We start from the raw sequence: 20,901 nt of genomic DNA, 5'->3' as shown, positions 1-20,901 counted from the left end.
AAGGATTAATAAATAAGAATAAAAAAATATTTTTGCTATGCTTATGTACAGTACGCATTAGCATAAACATTCCAAGAATACTGCAGAGATTAATTGAATATTAACTAATCAATACTGAATAGACATTTAAGTATTTAATGCACGAAAATAAGGGGCTTCTAGCTTACAACTGAAATGAGAAATTGAAAATACAATAGAATGCTTATTATTTAAATACATTTGTATTTCCAAAGTATACAAGAAAGTGTATATAGAATTTCAATTAAATTTGTGCAATATTTATAACAATTGTTTTAAAAAGGACTCATAATATTTAGCACAATTATTGAAGCCGTTCTTCAGCAAAAATATATTCAAGTTTTTATAAACAATTTCCTGTAGATATTTGAACATTTTAGGAATGCAGATTCACAATTTTAACAGCGATACAGTGATTACATGTGTGATTGCAAGAGTTTATAGAGCAGCATTTTGTTAAAATGTGCAAAGCAAGACCGACAAAGTTTACAAGACTATGATTTCTCTTTTGTATGTGTTTTCATGTGTTTTCTTAGATTAGAACTGTCTGAAAATGCAGATCTGCAACATTCACAAACATATGGTTTCTCTCCTGTATGTGTTCGTATATGGTTTTTTAAACGAGAATAATTAAAAAATGCAGATCCACAAACTTGACAAGAATAAAGTTTCTGTCCAGTGTGTGTTTGCATGTGGTATTTTAGAGAAGAATTATGTGAAAATTCAGACTCACACACTTTACAAGAATAAGATTTCTCTCCCAAATGTGTTCGAATGTGGTATTTTAGATAAGATTTTTGTGAAAATGCAGATCCACAAACTTTACAAGAAAAAGGTTTCTCTCCTGTGTGTGTTCGCATGTGGCGTTTTAGAGAAGAATTCTGTGAAAATGAAGACCCACAAATTTGACAAGAATAAGGTTTCTCTTGTGTATGTGTTCGCATGTGTATGCTTAAACTAGAACTCTCTGAAAATGCAGATCCACAAACTTCACAAACATATGGTTTCTCCCCCGTGTGTGTTCGTATATGACTTTTTAAATTAGAATACTGAAAAAATGTACATGCACAAACTTGACAAGAATAAGGTTTTTCTCCAGTGTGTTTTCGCATGTGACGTTTTAGAGAAAACTTTGTTGAAAATGAAGACACACAAACTTGACAAGGAAAAGGTTTTTCTCCCATGTGTGTATCCATTTTAATGTTACAAAAAGTATTTGAACTTTTACAACAATGCACCTTCACCGTTCAGTACTGATAAAGATTTTTTTAAAATTTACTTTCAACAAAATACAAATCCACTAACTTAATATATCTGTTTAACCTTATATGTAATTATTGTTTTTATATGTCCTCAATAGTAAGAGCTTTAAATAGTATCATGTTCTTTCACAAAATATATGACATCGCCGACATAAACCAATAAAAACCTTTTCCTTTTTGCTGAAACTGATAAAAGACATTTGTTTGTTCTTTGCCAAAACTGATAAAAGACGTTTGTTTGTTCTTTGTCAATTAGGAAAACCATTTTTTTTACACCGGTGTATAATCTGTAAATAAATAATATGAAAAAAAACAAAGAAATTAGATTAACAAAACTACAAGTGTTGTCTATTATTTACTATATTTTATTATTAAATAAAACAAGGTAAAAAAATTACTTTGTTTATTTTTTGGATGAAATTATGTAGAAAAAATATTTTTAGTATAATTGTTGATTTCTTTGTAAAAGCAATACTTTTCATTAAGAATTAATTATTTATTATCTTTTAATTAGATAAAAATTTTAACGGTGTCAGTTGGAATTCCTAAATGTTCACCTATTTTAGTAATAATCAGTCTGAACATTGCTTTACTTCAGTGATTTAATGGGAACTGGTGTGTCAATGTGATTATGCTGTATCCATATATATTTGAATATATATATATATATATATAAATATATTTATTAGTATATTATATTACTAAATGGACCTGTGTACTGACGTTGTCTGTTAAAATATGACACAAACACTATTCGGTAAAGAATCACCCTCAAAAAAGAAAATAAGCTACACCTCTAAGTGGGGCAAATGCCTGCCCTGAAAAAATAGCAAGCACTAGCAGCCGTACTAAAATGAAATCATCTGACTTTGATTGTCAGGCATGGTCTGGCACTGGCAGTAAGCAGAAGCCACTGGCTATAATTGTCAGCAATGAGGGTTACTGGTGATTAATGTTTGAAGTGATTATTTGCAGATACGACGTTTATTAGTGCACAATTTACTAATGGTCATGACTATTGTCAGCCTGCATTCGAATACACAGAACTGACTAAGAAATGCTCATATCTGCAACTGTTGGTTACTGGCATCCAGTGGCTTTCAGAGAATTCCTTTGGCGAGTACTGGTCATTGCCATTTATTGTTGTATTGAGGGGATTACTGGTGTTTACTAATGAACCTTGGCCGTCTTTACAAGTTTCACTGGTTGCCATGACCAGTACTGGCCTCCATTGGATTGCTCCAAATTAATTTGTGGCAGTTATTTTTGTTTACTAGATGGCACTTCAAATAAAATCGACTTCTTGACAGGAGTAGGCACTGGCGAGCACTAGCATGCAAGTATTAATGCTACGATATCTGTTTAATAAAGTGTAAGGTGTAGTTACCAAAGAGTTATAAAAATCTAGCAGTTTTCCAACAAAGTACTTTTACAAGAATAAAATTGTCATATTTTTATTATATATAAAATTCAAGATACAGTATTGTTTAAATTGTTAGGTGAAAGTACAGCAAAAGTAAGAACATTAGTGTCCGTTTTTCCCCTAAGCCCCTGTTAAATAAATAAATCTGTTCTATTTTCAGTGGTAGCTTAAATAATAAAAATACTGATAACAACAATAAAAATAGTAGTAATAGTAATAGCACTAATAACAATCAGAACAAAGGTTTTACAGGGCTCTATGGACAAACTTATCTTTAGTTGACCTTTGACAACTACATATTTTCGTTTACTGTATTTATTTGCTTCCCCACCAAAGCAAATTAGGCACAAGGCCATTATTAATGTGGGGTAAAAACCAGCTCTCCTAAAAGTAGGCAAAAAGGGAGCACTCTGGTTACCAAAAATAATAATTGTCCCAGTATAGAGGGTTTCCTCTCCATTGACTGGTACAAATTATCTTAAACGCAGCATCTGCAAAACAGATACTACACTTTGAGGTAGTTATTTGCTCCCCCACTGAGCAAATTAGGCACAAGGCCGATTTTTAAAGTGAGGAGTGAAGGGGAAATGGGGACCAACTCCCCAGGGAGTAGAGGAGCTGGATAGTGACAATTGGTATGAAGGGTGGCCCCTACATTGACCAAGGTCTTATCTGTGGGGTCTCCCCCACATAGGGTCTTTGCTTGCATTATCTGCCGGAACAGATACTACACTTTGATCCCAACCCGAAGGCCAAGAACAACAGTATTTTCGTTTAATAGCCAAATAGAAAAGTTACTAGTCAAACAAAACCCACATGATTTTTAGAATATGACATTTTCGTTCTGTGACGAGTATGTACATCATAAACATTTTTCTGTATTTTTTTAATAAGTGTAATTCTAAATATACCATGAATTTTATGTTGATACTTGAAGGTATAAACATTCTAATTTCTTCAGATATTTTCTTAAACAGCCTTTGTTTAAAAAAGAGTATATTTTTTCTATTAAACTTTTATTGTTTAAAGTATTTAACTTTGTTCGTTTTATAACAAAAATGTTGAAAAGATATTTTTCATTCAGAAGTGAACTTTGCAAGATTGTCAGTGAAAGAAATACAATCACGAAAGGATAAGCATTTCATTATTTCTAGTCGCCACTTTGAAAAATTACTCGCAAATGCAACTGTTTCACTCGCAATGTAGAGCTAGCAGTGTCAGAAATTTCGTGAAAACTATTGAATAATTCCACCCGCTATCTTTCAGAGCTTATAACTCCTCGAAAAATGTAATTCAAGCCCTAATTTTTTTTCAGTTAAAGGAGCAAGGACCAAGGTTTCATTTAAAAAAAAAACAAAAAAAACAATTTGTTTTTTTTTTTAAAAAGGTTTTAAACTTCGGACTTTACAGGTAAATTTCTAAAAAAAACACTACTTTTTTTTGTTTTAAATTTGAATATATTATTTATTGATCCTTTATCTCCAATTTGTGAGATATAAAACTTTGGTACATAAATTAATTATTTACTTTTTAATAGACATTTGAAAATGGGGGGGGGGAATTAAAAAAATCATTTGTCTAAAATATTATATTCAGTTTATTGGAGAGAGCATAAAATTTCACATTGACTCTGAAAATATCGTAAAAATAGAATCAATAGAAAAATTTTGATAGATTTTTAAAGTTTAAAAATTGAAAAAATACTGAACTCGTAACATTCAATTAATTTCATTACTATTTTTTTTTTAAATATTTATATTACTTTTTATACAACTTTAATAGTTTATTTTGGAAGTATAATCCATAAAGAAAATAAACAACCCGTTTTTAAAAGAGAAATTACGAGTTTTTTTTAATTTTATTTGCAGTTTCGTGTTAGAGGTGTCAAGAATTCCTACAAAAATTCTGATACACCTAATGTACCTATTTACTATGCCTCCCCACGGGACAGAGTTAGACAGCAGGGTCGTTTTTAAATGTGGAGAAAAGGTACAAAAATAAAAATTGTCTCAGTCGTGAAGGATTTCTCCTCCACCGAAAGAGAACAAGAAATAGAAGTGCAGCACTACAGCATCTGAAGAACAGATACTACACTTTGATCTTGTCCCGAGGGCCAAGTACACCTAATGTAGAGCCCTGTTTTAGCACTATTAATATTAATGACGGTATTATTATTATTATTATTATTATTATTATTAGTAGTAGTAGTAGTAGTAGTATTATTATTATTAGTAGTAGTAGTATTATTAGTAGTAGTAAAGCAATATAACATGTAAGCTTTTTAACGGTCGCTGTTAAAGAGAAGAAAATGTAGAATTCTTATATTCCGGCCCTTCATGTGTAAATTCATGAATGTCTAAGTGAAATACAAAGTGTATGAAATTATTTTGCATGAATAATTTGCAATATGGTCTTTTGATACATAATCTAAATGGCTTACGTAAAGTATAATTTTGTAGTGAGAAAAGAAAAATAATATTCAGAATTATTACAAAATTTTGTTTTTGTTTTGAGAAATGTAAACTAGAAAACAATATACACAGCTAATCTGTAAGAATAACTGGTTAAAGGTGTTTGTCCAACTGGTGATTGGCAGCTATTTCGTCATTCTGCTAAACTAAAAATAAATGGGAACATTCATTATTTTCTATTTTTAATCTAACGTAGTATGTGTTAAATCAATGCAATTAAAAAGTCAGATAATAATAATAATAATAATAATAATAATTAGAATACTTTAATAATACTAATACTAGTAATAACAATAAAAATAATGATTAAAAATAACAATAATAATACTATTAATAATGCTACGATATAATTTTCTTAAATTGTTTGTTAAAAAATAGAATACAATGCTTTTGTTGCAATACTATGAATCTGTTTAATTATTATAAACATTACTTTAATAAATATTTAGTGATTTTTGTATATTTTTTATCCTGAGAGACTTACAATAATAATAATAATAATAATAATAATAATAATAATAATAATAATAATAATAACAATAATAATAATACTAAGATATATGTTTATTAAAGTTTTAGAAGTTACCTAAGAGTCATGAAAATCTGTCAGTTTTCCAACAAAGCATTTTTAAAAGATAAAACTATTATAATTTTTTTTAATTTGAATAACATGAAAATACGATATTGTTTAAATTGTTAACTGAAAGTATAGAATAGGTGTGAATATTAGTGTCTGCTTTCCCCTAATCATCTCTTGAATAAATAAGACTGTTCATCTTCAGTAGTAGCTTTAATAATAAGAATACTGATAATAACAATAATAGAGGTAATAGTAATAATAACACTAATAAAAATATAAACAAATATATTAGTAATTATACTTATAACAATAACAGCAAATGTATTAGTAATACTAATATCAATAACAGTAATAGTAGTACAGGGTGACCCATAAAAACGGGCCCGGCTCTAATAAGGCCCTGTTTTTTACTGTTTTGTCCGAATGAAATGAAACTTTGGTAATAACTAGTTTATTATATTCTAAACATCACATCAAAACACTAGGGTCTTTAGCCTTTTTTTCCCCTTAGTTCTACAGCATATGTCTCTTTTGTTTTGTTTTTTTGGGGTCACCCTGTATTAGAAATACTAGGACTCAAGCACTGTAACACGTGTGTTTCTACAAGTGGCAAGAAGTTTTTAATGGTCGATGTGAAAGAGAAAACAGTATTCTGCTCTTCTGGGATTCTGTATGTGTGAATTTCTGAAAGCATGAATCTCTAAGTGAAACGTGTGAAATTATTTTGCGTGATTAATTTGGAATCTAGTTTTCTGACGCGTATGTTGATTGGTTTCTGGAAAGGAATTTTTGTTGTGAAACAAGTAAAATAATATTCAGAATTATTACAAAATGATCTGTAAGCTTTTTGTTGACTGTTTGTTTTTACTTCGGTGCATATTTATATGTATGTTATATGTTTACGACTAAATTGTTCATGCTGTTTACATATAATCACTAAAAAAAGAGTAGAATGTAATTTTGCTTTCAGTTTTAATTAGCAATGCCTACTAGACACTATCCTCGGGTGTCTAAGGTCTCTCTGTACAGGGGTTTGTCAGAACAATCTGGCATGAGGATACTTTTTCGATAGCAGTAAACCCTGACCAAATATTCAAAATCACATTTCGTATTCGCAGCCCAAATAAGATCTCCTCACTATGGCTACTCCACAGCTTTTTCTGGGGAATGGTGCATCTTCTCCAAGTGATATTACCTGAAGTAATAGCACAAAGCTGGATACTCCACCAGACTAGATAAATTCTTGTCCTGGAATCCAGTAAGACCAAGAGACCAACATGAAAGATATACTACAACGTATAAAAATGGTTAATTGGAGAGAGGAAAATTATGTTCTCAATTCTTTACTAACTTAGTGCTTGAGAGATAAAGAACTTAAATGGAACATTCGAATATCTATGTATCTCATATAGAGTTCAAGTGTTAGCCCCTGGTTGTGGGCCCCTTGATTTCTGAGAACTTCGACTGAAGTAAAATAAAACAAATAAGACAATAAATAGATTAATGGATAATTTTTCTCATTAAATGTCACTTATGTACATATACGATAAGGCACTTGGTAAACAAAACAAAAAAAAACAATTATCCTACATATTTTTTCTTGACGCAACACACACATAACTCGTCGACTTGACGCAATCTGCCTTTTCCTTCTCTCTTATACGTAATTCTCCCTTGGCAGCTGTTTAGTCGTTTCATGATTTATTAGCGTGGCTCGACACTGAAATTCTAAACCCGGAAGCAAAGTCACTGTTAAAAGACATAGAATTAGCAGCGTATGGTGACGGTTTCTTGCTTCGCGTTTTTCTGATCATACTAAAAATCTGATATCTACAGGTGCCCTAAATCAGTATAAGCTGAAGATCAATAATGCCATAATTTTTCCAATAACAAGGAAAAGATATGGTTATTATGATAGCTTCTCCATTTAACATCATTCACTTCCATATATTAATTAGCAGCATAAAGTACTAAATAAAATAAAGAATATAGGTAAATATATGTATGTATGTCTGGGTATTTGTGTCTCTGTGGGTGTATGAAAGTTTTAAGATGGATGAAGATTGTATAAATATTAATAATATAAAATTCATTCTTGCTTTTATTACTAATTAAAAAAAATTATTCATACATAAATAATCTATATATTAATATATTATGCGTGTGTTATTTTCTGTGTCACACTTACATCTGGGTTGTTTAATTGTTCTGTACTTCCATTTCTCATAATAAATAATTTTACCAAGAATTCTTCATAAGTTTTGTTTTGGATCCGATTATAGCTAATGGCACTCAAGTCATTTAAGTTTTTTATAAATAATTTTAAGAAGAATTCTTCATACTTTTGGTTTCAGTTTCGATTATAGCTGATCGCAATTAAGTCATAATTTTTTTTAGAAATAATTTTACCAAAGAATAACTCATAAGTTTTTGTTTTGCTTTCGATTATAGCTAATGGAACTCCAATAATCTATTTTTTTTAAATATTTTTTATCAAGAATTCTTTATGTCTTGGTTTCGGTTTTGATTGTAGGTGATGGTACCTTAGTAATCTATTTTTTTTATAAATAATCTTTCATAAGTTTTGGTTTTGGTTTCAATTATAGCTGAAAGAACTATATATATATATATATATATATATATATATATATATATATATATATATATATATATATATATATATATAAGTTTGGGATTGTGTTTCGATTCAAGCTGATGAACACAAATCATACAGATATATTTTTATTTTTGAAATCGCAACTTTATAATGTATAAAAATCGATAGAACATTAACTTGCACAAACGGTCTTCCAAACAATTTTGAAAAATGGAGCACATGATCCCGTGACGTCAGACTTGTGTTAACTATAAAAACTATGGAAACGCAGAAGCGACTTAATGAGTTTTTAAAACCTTTGTTTATCTTCTTCAAACTGCAATTAATAATTAATCTTTATTATAATTTTGTTAGGTTCTAAGATTTACACAGTTTAATGATTATTAATATTATAAACATTTGTATATTAAATATAAAATATGGTTTTACTAAACATGTATGTGTGTTCATTTGTTAATTACTGGCTTCCATACTTTTGTTTAGTAAAAAGAGACAAACAAAATATGAGGGGGGTTTATAAAATGTTTAATATTTGTGCAATATTTTTAAATCGGTTTTAATCTGGCGATAAAATAGCTGACAAGAGCTATGTTTATATTAAAACTTAATATTTCAAAATAAATTTAAGCACAATTAATTTAAAATCTATGGTGTAAAGGTACATTTTGAAATAATGGAATTTTTATTATTTTAATTACTTAAAATTAATTAATTTGTAGGAAGTTTCTTTTTCTTAGCAATTCAACTGCTTATAGTATATATTAATTAGAAAAAATGCTATTTATAAAAACAACAAAATAATATTAAATTTATGTCAATTTTTTAATTGCAACTTCAAGCTAAATTTTTGTACAATATGGGTATTTAAATTTTTTTAAAATAACTAGTTTTTATTTATTTGAACTCCTATGTTTCATAATAAATAGAAATTTCGATAGATTTAAATACATTTTGTTAAAATTTCGAAAAAAATAAATAGGGAGGTGGGCACGCACTAAATAAATATTTCCATTCATATATTTTACAGAAACTGCATTTTATATATAATTTCATTCTAAAATAGATAAGTATCGAAAATTTCACGAAAATCTGACCATTAGTTGATTTTTACTAGATTTATTAAACACGGGTATGTTTTCATGTTCAAAATGCCTACTACATGGGAACGTTATTTTAAAGAGTCAATTATGTAAACACGATTTCGTCTTGCAATTTCATTATTTTCGTATGATGAAATTTTTTTTAGAAAAGTTATTACTAATTTATTTTCTCCTTCTTGTTTTAAATGGTACAAAAGATATCGATAATATTAACTAATAATAAATTTATATCATATTACATATGGGGGGGGAGATTCTGTGGTTAATTTTTGGTGAAATCTGCTCTAAGTAAAACAAATGGGATATTAAAATGCACAAGTGTAAACATATATTGATACGTCATTTTCTAGAATCATACATGTAATGTGCATCCAGGAGATAAGCGCCCGTGTGTTTGTGTATTGTGTGGGTGCGTAAGAGAGACGGACGAAAAGGAAAGACTTACCTCGAGACTGGCTCGGCGTCACCGACCGAAAATAGATAAAGAAAGATCAAGATGGCGGCCGCCGTCTTTTGTAAAGGATGATATCTCGCAAAGTCACACGAATTCTCGCAATATGCAAATTTAGCCGGCCTACAACGACCATAAAAGCGGGTGATGAAAAAAAGACGTGGGAAGAGCGACGATTGAGTTGGTCGGGGAATCGTGTTGCTGTTGCTTTTCGTGCCGTGTGAGGATATCTTACCGTTGTTGGGTCCGGTCTGAGTAACCGTTCGCGTCCGTCTAGGCACCTTGCTAGTTGGATTCCGTGCAGAACCGGTGTTTACTGGTTATTGAATTGCTGCAACATTTATAACATCTTTTCCTGAACTTACCGTGTTAAAGAGAGAGACGGGCGCCATCTTTTCCTTATACATCTACAGAGGGCGCAGTAATTTTTTTTTAAAGGACTTTCCTTACACATTTTTCTACATACATTTAAATGTAGATCGAATGTGACGTAAGCACTTTGACACCAGTTTTAATAAAAAAAACAACAAAAGTAACAACACTGTAAAAAGAATAACTTTTAAAACAATTGAAACAAATTGTTTCTAGTTGTTTCATTCGGTTTATTTCATTACATTTCAAAATGTATTTGGTAATCATTTACTTATATATTAAATTAATTTTGATGTAGTTGCAATATTGTCTTATTAAAGACGATTTCTTCTGCAATGTATTGTGGCTAGCGAGAGTCAACAGAAGAAGGCCGATGCATATGACAGCGTAACCTCACTTCCTGATTAAGTTGTAGGTATAGACAGCTTCTGGTATTCAACCACGTGATCACGCTAATAGGCAAAAAAAATATGGCTACCGATTATCCATGGCTATCAATGTGTTACCGATTGTCCATGTATTTTCTAAAGAGAAAGAACAATTCTCCATTGGGATAATAATTATTATAATTTCACATTGGGAGAATTTTAATCTAACAAAATATAGTAAGTGAACTAGTTTTTGAACCTTTAATTTCTATCGGAGAAAGTCGAATATTTCATTTTATTCATTTTTTTTTACTGCAAAACAAAAAAGTTTTATATAATATTTTTCAGTCTGTTCTTTTAATAATAAATAAGATTTTTCACTGAGTATTTCCAAATATAGTTAGCATTTTTCACCGCATTTTTTTTTTTTTCACGATCGGTGAATTTTCAACATTTTAGCATCAGGTGTGATTTATTTCTTTGAAAACATTTTAACTGTAAATAATTTACATGACTGGTTTGTTTTCTATACACATAGATTCGAAAAAGTTGTCAAAAAAACAAATATATAACAAATAAAATATATCGATAAACATTGTATGATTTTCGAAGTGATTACATTTTAAAGTGAGTAAAACCACTAAAAACCTTTCCAGATAGGTAGAAGAGTGACTTATCTTGCCTTTGATAACATTTATTTGGTATATATTTGATTTTGGACCACTTTTTCGAATCTATGTGTACAGTAATACAAACCTCTAAAAACATATCCAGTTAGGTAGAAAAGTAACTTATCTTGCCTTTGATAACACTTATTTGTTATATATTTGTTTTTGTTTTTTATAAGTTTTTCGAATCTGTGTACAGTAATACAAACCAAAAATTTAATTTAACTTGGAAATATTTAAAATACACGTGCGTACACTTCACAAGCATCCTTATTATTATCATAATAATAATAGTAATAATAATAAGAAACTGGTGTAGATGAAATCGACTGGCGCCACTCCAACTAGTTGTGAAGGGTTAGGGAGGATGGAAAGATCGAGGTGGGAGAGTACTAAACACATCTCCACTGGAAGTGTGCAGTTCAAATCTGGTACCTTGGGGAGACATTTTGTCACCCAAACCCAAGGAAACACCAATGGCCGATGCCAATGCTAAATCAGTGACAACGGCTGTTGCGATAACATGCAATCATCTGCACAAGTGGTCAATAGGTAGAACACTGTAAATCTGGGGAGACTTGTTGTCACTTAGTCTCAAGGTAACACCACAGGTTACTGCCAGTGAGTGATCACTAATGATGACCTGTGAGACAACTAATACGCTACACATTTTGATGAAAAACATGGGGGAAAAATGGACATAGAAGAAGAGAAAACCAAAACTTTAAATATAATTTCTGTATTTAAAATAATGGTTATTTAAATATTTCAACATATAATCTTGTGGGCAAAATCTAGCTTCCCAATAAAGGGAACTCTGGGTAGGAACAAAAATAATCTCAGTCATGAAAGATTTCTCCTCCACCAACCGAAGACAGAAAAGGTGACGTGTAGCATCAAAACAAATACTACACTGTGATCTTGTTCCGAAAGCCAAAAAATATTTGTTTAATGTTTCTTTGTTTGTTCCCTAAATTCATAATTCAGTTTTATCAGTATTAAATTGTATATTGCTTTAAAATTACTTAATTTTACATAGATAATGTTTATATTTTATATTGAATAAAGTTCAGCTTCAGTATTAATCGAACTGTGTTTCTTTTTCTTTTTAAAAAGGTTGTATTGCTCTTTTTCAAATGGCCCTCATATAGTACTAACAGGTTGACAAATCTTACCTACATTGCCTGCAGACATTTTCCAGTCAACAGGCCTTCTTCTTACTCTCGGTGGCCATGAATGTACTCGATTGGATTTCTGGTTACGTTTCGGACATGGCCCGAATAAAAAAAAGATCCCTAACCCTAAAAGGAAACAACTAAATCCATGTAATACTTACATTTTGTTTGACAATCTGCTTTAAGGTGAGTTATCTGCTTTACAGTAAGACGTTGTTAAAAGTTAATGTATAGAAACCAACAGGCAATATGGCGACCGGAACAGCCAGTTCGCAGCAAAAAAAAAAAAAAAAAAACCTAATAAATTTAAATAACCCATTTTCAACCGGAGACGATGTTTGTAATAAATATTATTAGTTTTATTTTTATTGGAATATTTTAACGAAAAAGAAAAATCCAAACAGAAAACAAACATGCCAAAAATCTGTTATTAGCTAATTTTGAAGAGTTATACAGATCAAAGCTACCGAGTGACGGCAGCAATTTGACATCATAAATAAATAAATATTTTTTAAAATCCGCTGTAATTTTTGGTCCGTCATAAAAAGTTAGTGTAAAACGGGCAGATGTTTACTTTTAAAAAAAAGCAGCAAAAAGGGGGATATAACTCTTACATGACTGGAGAAAAGGGATCACACTGGTACCAAGGTTACCGTCAAGATGCCCATATGATTGATTAAAAAGTTTCATTTTTTTTTTCACGTAATGTTAACAAATGACTGAAGTTAATAAATATTTTATTTTTAAACAATATAGAACTTTATAAAATAAATTTTTAAGTAACTGTTTTATTGAAATTTTTTTAAAAATAATTGAGCAAAGAACATTTTAAATAAAGTTATTAAAATGAATTTTAAAAAAAAGTAAGTATATATATTCTGAAAGAGGTCAGAAGATACACGTAGCCCTATAAACTTCCGATTCCATATACAACCACTTTGTGTAGATTTAACAAAATTAAAGAAAGAAAGAAAAAAAAAGGTTAAAATAATAGATTCTTCAGAATGCAATAACCTTTATTTTTTCTTTACTTCTGCAAAAACAGTTTTTAAAATTTTATATTTCATTTAAGACATACTAAAATATATTTTTGATCAATAAATTATTTTTTTCATTTTAAAAATATGGGAATATTTTGATATTAAAAAAAAAATCCTAATTGTAAAATTCATGAATTAAACAATTAGGAAATGTAAAAAATAATACTTATTTTGTATAGGTTTTAATGCACTCGTTAATCATTTGATTAGGTCGATGTTGGAAGTTTAAATAATGCGGCAATGTCAATAGTCACCACAAGAAATATTTTTCTTCAAAATGTTGTATTTATTTGAGAATTCCACTTTAAATACTAAATAAATCGCGATACTTATCATAATATCGGTGTTAAGGGAAATATGTACGGCTTAAATAAAATCCGTGTTTAAAAAAAAAACGAAACCATACAAGACACTTAATAATAAATATATCAATTTTTTCATAAATTAAATGAAAATATTAAAATTACAAAGAAATAAAAAATACTATAATAATTTAATATACAAGTATCTATTTACATATAATGTTTCATTAATAGGTTAATATTACACTATTCACCGGTCGAAGTTACTTTCCCCTGGCAATTGTTATTCGCCTCGTGGTTTTGTTTACGCTTTTAATTATAACGAATCTCTCTCTCTCTCTCTCTCTCTCTCTCTTCCCCCCCCCCCAATTAAACAAAAAACATTCTTTAACTAATAAAGACATGTTTAGGTAAAATCCATTGAAAGCGGTCGGTGGTTCTGGTTCTATGAGGAAATAAAGCTGTGTACGCATTATAAATGTTTCTTTTCTGTGTCGGGGTCATTTCGAGTTAAAAGTTTATTTACTGCACTCATCTGGACTAGAGAAAATCATGATTTAAATCTGTATGTCTCGTCTAAATAACTAACGATAATTCTCTGATATGGCCGACCAGACGGATGATCAAAAAGTCAGAGGGGGTTCCAAATATGCTTAAAATAATCATCTGAAACTGAAAAAAAAAAACATATTGTGTTGTTGTAAGGGACAGGATTATAGATGAAAAAAAAAAACAACAAAAAAACAAACTTGTTTGCATACCTTATTTTGATGTCCGAATATCAGAACTTCGATTGTGTTTAATTATCCAACTTTTGATTTTTGAAGTGTGAAATTCGGTGAATATGTTAAGTAAAATAATTAATTTAAGTTAAGCAAAACAAAAATTTTTTTTAAAAATATTTATACGAAAAAAGCCATTTTAAAATCTTTGATAAATAAATTAACAATTTCTTTTTAGCGAGCCGAATAATGCATGACCATTATTAAACAGGGCATGCTTTGAAGAATCGATACAAAAAAATCGATAAATATTGTGCCCTTTGTGTTAAAAATAGCATCATTTTTTCGATCCCGTTTGAAAACTTTCGACTACGGTGTACCAAACGCGCTGAAATATTTTTTTTTTATTCTGCTTTCAATCCCCCCCCCCCCATTTTGGGGAGCCTGGCCCCCACACACATACACATTAAAAACCAAACTCATACAAATGGTCACCCATCTGGTACTGGCCAGCCTCAGCGTTAATAATACATTGAAATTTTCGTCACTGAAAAATACGTTTTTTTTTGCCTGTTTGTCTTCCGTAGTTTGCTTTTTATCAAGTACAAATGTAAACAGTAATCAAATCGACTCAAAGTAACTGGTTGCCTATATGAATAAGTGGAATTATATGAAATCCAGGTACTTATATTATAATATTTTTTCATATTCTCATAGAAAATCACCTTAAATCTTAGTTAGACAAGAAATAAATAAATTAATTCTTTCAGAAACCTTTTTTTTTTTTTTTTTTTTTTTTTTTAACTATATACGTGTTGTGTGCAAAACAAAAAACGCCAATTGTTAACTTTTAGGGAAAATTTAACATTTAAAATTTAATTAAAAATAGTAGAAAAAGTTTTATATTATTCTGCTTTCTATATGATAAAATTCAGGGTTTTATTTTTCTGGAAAAAAAAGTTACTCAGAAATAATGGTTTTTAATAAATGTAATTTTGTTTTAAAAAACAACAACTTGATTTTTCGGCCATTTTTGGCGGTGCCTATACTTTTAAGATAAGTGTAAACAAAACATTACTTTTTAAGATTAATGTATTTCTTTCAAATTTATTTAATATATTTTTGCATTTTAATTTTTTCGAATACTTTATTTTTTAGGTTTCCTATTTAAACTGTCCAGAAAATCTGCAATTTCAGCAACTTCAGGAACGCCAGCAACCACTGTAAAAGAGTAATAAAAAATGCCAGAGAGTTATATGCCCAGTCTGTAAAATCCAAAGTGAATCAGTTGCTTGGTTCCCACCAGTTTTGGCAAATAACAAATAGGATCCTGAACAGAAGTGTGCGTTCTATCCCAACCATTATCAATGGACCAGAGGTCATCTCGTCAGCATCAGACAAGGCCAAACTATTTGCAAAGAACTTTGCAGCTAATTCTACCCTATGCGACGAAGGCCATCAACTCCCCATATTTCCTCCTATAACACAAAACACGCTAGGTAATATACAAATATCTGTGCTTGAGGTGGCCAAGCTAATCAAGAACCTTGATTCCAGTAAAGCAACTGGCCCTGATGGCATCCCAATTATAGTGTTAAAAAAGCTTCAACCAGAACTTGCTCCCATACTTACGAAACTGTTTAAGCGTTGCCTTAAGGAGAAGTGCTTTCCAACACCCTGGAAAACCTCATCAGTATGCCCTGTATTTAAGAATTCAGGTGATAAGTCATCTCCCTCTAAGTACAGACCTATAAGTCTCCTGTGTGTCATGAGTAAGTTGCTGGAATCCATATTAAATAGAGAAATAGTCAACCACCTCAGCAGAAACAACATTCTTAGTGACACACAATATGGTTTCCGTTCTGCAAGATCTACTGCAGATGTGCTAATGGTTATATCTCATAGGATTAGCGAATCCCTCGACAAAGGCTAACTTTCTAGAGCAAATGCACTTGACATATCAAAGGCCTTCGACAAGGTATGGCATAAAGGCCTACTTCACAAGATTTCCAGCTACAGTATAACTGGAAATGTTTTCTCAATCATTAAATCATTTCTCTCTAATATGCTCATAAGAGTAGTGGTCGATGGACAAAAATCAGAGGCCTGCAGTATTAATGCTGGAGTCCCTCAGGGGTCCATTCTGGGCCCAACTCTCTTCCTGATCTACATCAATGATCTCCTTAAACACATACTTGAATCATTCATTGACATCTAAGCTGATGACACGACTATCTACGGCAACATATCAAAGGCTGTAAATGACAAAGTTCTCTCTGATTCTCTCTCCTCTGATCTCGAGCGTGTAGTTCAGTGGGGGAAGACGTGGCTGGTTACTTTTAATGCATCTAAAACCAAGCTCCTATCTTTACACCATCAACGCTCTGATCCCCATCTGGTATCAATTGTAATGGATGGCTCTTGCGTAGGAGAAGCTCAATGTTTTGAGAAGCTTCTGGGCTTGACCTTTACTCCTGATATGAAATGGAACACGTACATTAAGTCTGTTGCCAAGGTCGCTGGAAAGATGGTGGGTTCCTTCTATCGCTCCAGAAGATATCTCACTACTGCTGAAATTCTCTATCTGTATAAAAGCCAAGGATGGAATACTGCTGCGATATCTGGGCAGGAGCTGCTAAAAATGGCCTATCCTGTCTTGACAGAGTACAAAATAGACTTCATGGCCAAGTGGGAGATGCCCTTTTCGCTTCCCTGCAATCTCTCTCCCACAGAAAAGACGTTGCGAGCCTGTCTTTGTTTTACCATTATTTCCATGGCAAGTGCTCTTCTGAGCTCCAATCTCTGGTCCCCTCTCGCCAATCCTTTACGAAAAATACCCGTCTAGCTGAAGCCACTGTCAAAAATTCCATGAACACAGCTTTTTTCTTAGAGCAGCTCATTTCGTCATACATCTAACCAACAATTTATTCAGCTAAAAAGTAAAAGATGGAAAAATATCTGAAACGAGGCCGACTAGATGTGGACGCCAGTAAATCGGACGCGGCAGACACATGGCGTCACTGGAAAAAATCTTTTCACATCTTTCTTGACGCAGTCGGCGAAACGCAGCAGACTCCTGTTCCATTTGCCTGTTTCCCAGCTGACTACAACTTGGATGTCTTCAAGTCCAACGTAAACAAATTCCTGATGAACCGCCCCTGAAATAGACACTTTATGAAATCTCAACACTAACGTACAACGTACTGTACATGCATAACCCTTATCCCTGAGTGGCTTCCGGGCCTTGATAAGTTGTGACCACCTTATAAAAAAAACTCGCAATAAAAATGTTATGAAATTTGGAGGTCCACCTGCACCATTAAATAAAATGGAACCTCCAATTTACCGACAAATTATTCAATATTGTTACTATTTAAATTGAATTGATATATATATATATATATATATATATATATATATATATATATATAATATATGAATTTATATATATATATAATTTATGAATTTATGTATATATATAATTTATGAATTTATATATATATATATAATTTATGAATTTATATATATATATAATTTATGAATTTATGTATATATATATATATAATTTATGAATTTATATATATAATTCATAAATTATATATATATATATAATTTATGAAGTTTTATATATATATATAATGAATATATATATATATGAATATATATATATGAATATATATATATATATATGAATATATGTATATATATGAATATATATATATATAATATACGAATTTATATATATATATATGTATATATATAATATATGAATTCATATATATACATATATAATATACGAATTTATATATAATATATGAATTTATGTATATATCTATAATATATGAATTTATATATATACATATATATATATATATATATATATATATATATATATATATATATATACAGTATATAAATTTATATATATAATATATGAATTTATATATATATATGAATTTATATATATATATATGAATTTATATATATATATATGAATTTATATATATATATGAATTTATATATATATATGAATTTATATATATATAATATATGAATTTATATATATATATATATATGAATTTATATATATATAATATATGAATTCATATATATATATGAATTCATATGTATATAATATATGAATTCATATATATATATAATATATGAATTTATATATATAATATATGAATTTATATATATAATATATGAATTTATATACATATATATATAATATGAATTCATATATACATGCATATATATGAATTTATATATATAATATGAATTTTTATATATATATATATGCATATATATGAATTTATATATATATATGCATATATATGAATTTATATATATATATATATATATATATATATATATATATATATATATATATATATATATATATATATATATAACTACTTCATTTACTCACATAAATTTAATATACGAAAGTATAGATTTATCCGTAAACTTTAAGTATTTAATTCAAAACTGCTCAATACGTAGGTAGAGCTAGTTAGTAATTTATAAAATATATATGGCGATTGAGCTACACTGAATATTCTGCGTTTTATCCACTATAGGATTCGTCAGGCTTATGCGTGAATTCTGTGGTTGTTTCTTGTTTTTATATATGTTGAGGATTTTTAGTTAGCCAATCAGCTTTCTAGTATCCACCGCGCCCCTTCCTATCAGATAATGGGCATGCATTTTATCGAACAAAGGATCTGTTTTAGAACTAAGTTAGTGGTTTAAGGTAGACGGTTTCCTTTTTTTTTCCTTTTTTTATATATAAATATACCTATGTGTACACACATACATGCATGCATATATATATATATATATATATATATATATATATATATATGTGTGTGTGTGTGTGTGTGATCGTTTATGTATATTTATGTTTATTTAATTTATTTATTTGTTTGTTTTCTATTGTTATTGTTAGTTTTAAAACTATTTTGTATCGCTATCCTAGAGTAAGTTTTATTTTGTGAACACAGTTGTTTGCTATTTCTCGTCTACAGTTTAATAGATTTTGGGGTTCTTTAAAGTACAGGATAGCAAATTTTTCATGGAGGCATAATTTACATGGGTCATCTAAATGTCTGCACGTGGTAGCTTGTCTTATTATTTTCCATTCGACTACCGGCGAATGTCCGCTTTCTTTGAGTTCCCAGTATTTATTCGCTAGTGTTGTTTTTATACGGTGTTTTTTTTATTTTTGAATGTACTTTTGTGGTCATAGTATCGGGTTTTGAAATCTAAGGAAGTCATACCTACGTAATATTTCTTGTTATTCGGGTTTTCTTTCGCAAATATTGTTGCTTGATAAACTACGCTACGACAAGAACAACCATACCATAAATAAAAATATTGCTGCTTGATAAACTACGCTACGACAAGAACAACCATACCATAAATAAAAATACTAATAACGAACAAGATAAATGCAACTGTAGACACCGCACACCTTGGCCAAAATAAATGTCTAACAAAAAGCGTAGTTTATCATCATATGCATTCAGAGAGTTCTGTAGGGAGAAAGAGGCTAATTGCTTTTGCGCCATTTCGAGGGTTAAAGCCTGGTCATACACCGTGCTTAAATCCAGCTCCTTGTTCTCTGTCGTATATGATTGGAAGAAATTCCATTGATGAAGGCGTCTCTGATGTAGTTATCCCTCGCCTGAGTAGCTGTGACGGCTTGGAACTCGCAGTCCTTGGCGAGTTTATTAAGGGCCTGTAAATATTGGTCTACACTTTCGTCCATTTGTTGACGACGAGTAGCCAGTAAATGTCTGCAGAATATAGTATTTTTAGGCTGCACGAACACAACTTCGAGAGTATCCATAGAAGTGTTGTAATCGTCCATGACCGATATATATTCGAATATAGTTGTAGAGACAAGGTTAATTAGTAAACGTAGTTTTTGTCTGTCTGTTAGAGGAGTCTGCTGCGTTTCGCCGACTGCGTCAAGAAAGATGTGAAAAGATTTTTTCCAGTGACGCCATGTGTTTGCCGCGTCCGATTTACTGGCGTCCACATCTAGTCGGCCTGGTTTCAGATATTTTTCCATCTTTTACTTTTTAGCTGAATAAATTGTTGGTTAGATGTATGACGAAATGAGACTGAAGATTTATATAGCTTGTATAAAGCTTTATTCAGCTAAAAAGAGTGCCGGCAAAAAAAAAAAAAAAAAAAAAAAAAAAAACAAGGGAAAAGAAAGATGGCCGATCGCTGCTACTACTGTCTCCCAGAAGGAGAAAGAACCAGGTAGGGAAGGAAAAAAAAAAAAGAGTTCTTTTATTTTCAGGTCAATAATATATGAA

At 30.2% G+C, this 20,901-nt stretch overlaps 1 protein-coding gene and 1 long non-coding RNA gene across 2 annotated transcripts; both read right to left on the bottom strand.

The window, feature by feature from the left end:
* Positions 1-202: 202 nt before the first annotated feature.
* Positions 203-12,765, bottom strand: LOC145246092 (uncharacterized). The gene is made up of 2 exons (XR_013863080.1): positions 12,667-12,765; positions 203-1,567 (listed from the first exon to the last, which is right to left on the bottom strand). It is a non-coding gene; the product is annotated as an uncharacterized LOC145246092 (long non-coding RNA).
* A 7,409-nt stretch (positions 12,766-20,174) lies between these two features.
* On the bottom strand, positions 20,175-20,648 carry LOC145245660 (uncharacterized). The gene has a single exon (XM_080107219.1). The coding sequence runs from the start codon at positions 20,646-20,648 to the stop codon at positions 20,175-20,177; it is 474 nt and encodes a 157-aa protein (XP_079963345.1).
* Between the last annotated feature and the right edge of the window lie 253 nt (positions 20,649-20,901).

This window comes from Euprymna scolopes, chromosome 23 (genome assembly GCF_053919585.1).
Source record: "Euprymna scolopes isolate OS-2025 chromosome 23, ASM5391958v1, whole genome shotgun sequence".
Lineage (NCBI taxonomy): Eukaryota > Metazoa > Mollusca > Cephalopoda > Sepiida > Sepiolidae > Euprymna > Euprymna scolopes.
The sequence above is the reverse complement of the archived record's forward strand: the minus strand, read 5'-3'. Positions and strand labels throughout refer to the sequence as shown.

Excerpts from the sequence above, each read along its gene's own strand:
- LOC145245660 (XM_080107219.1), bottom strand. The coding sequence starts at position 20,648 with ATGGAAAAATATCTGAAACCAGGCCGACTAGATGTGGACGCCAGTAAA.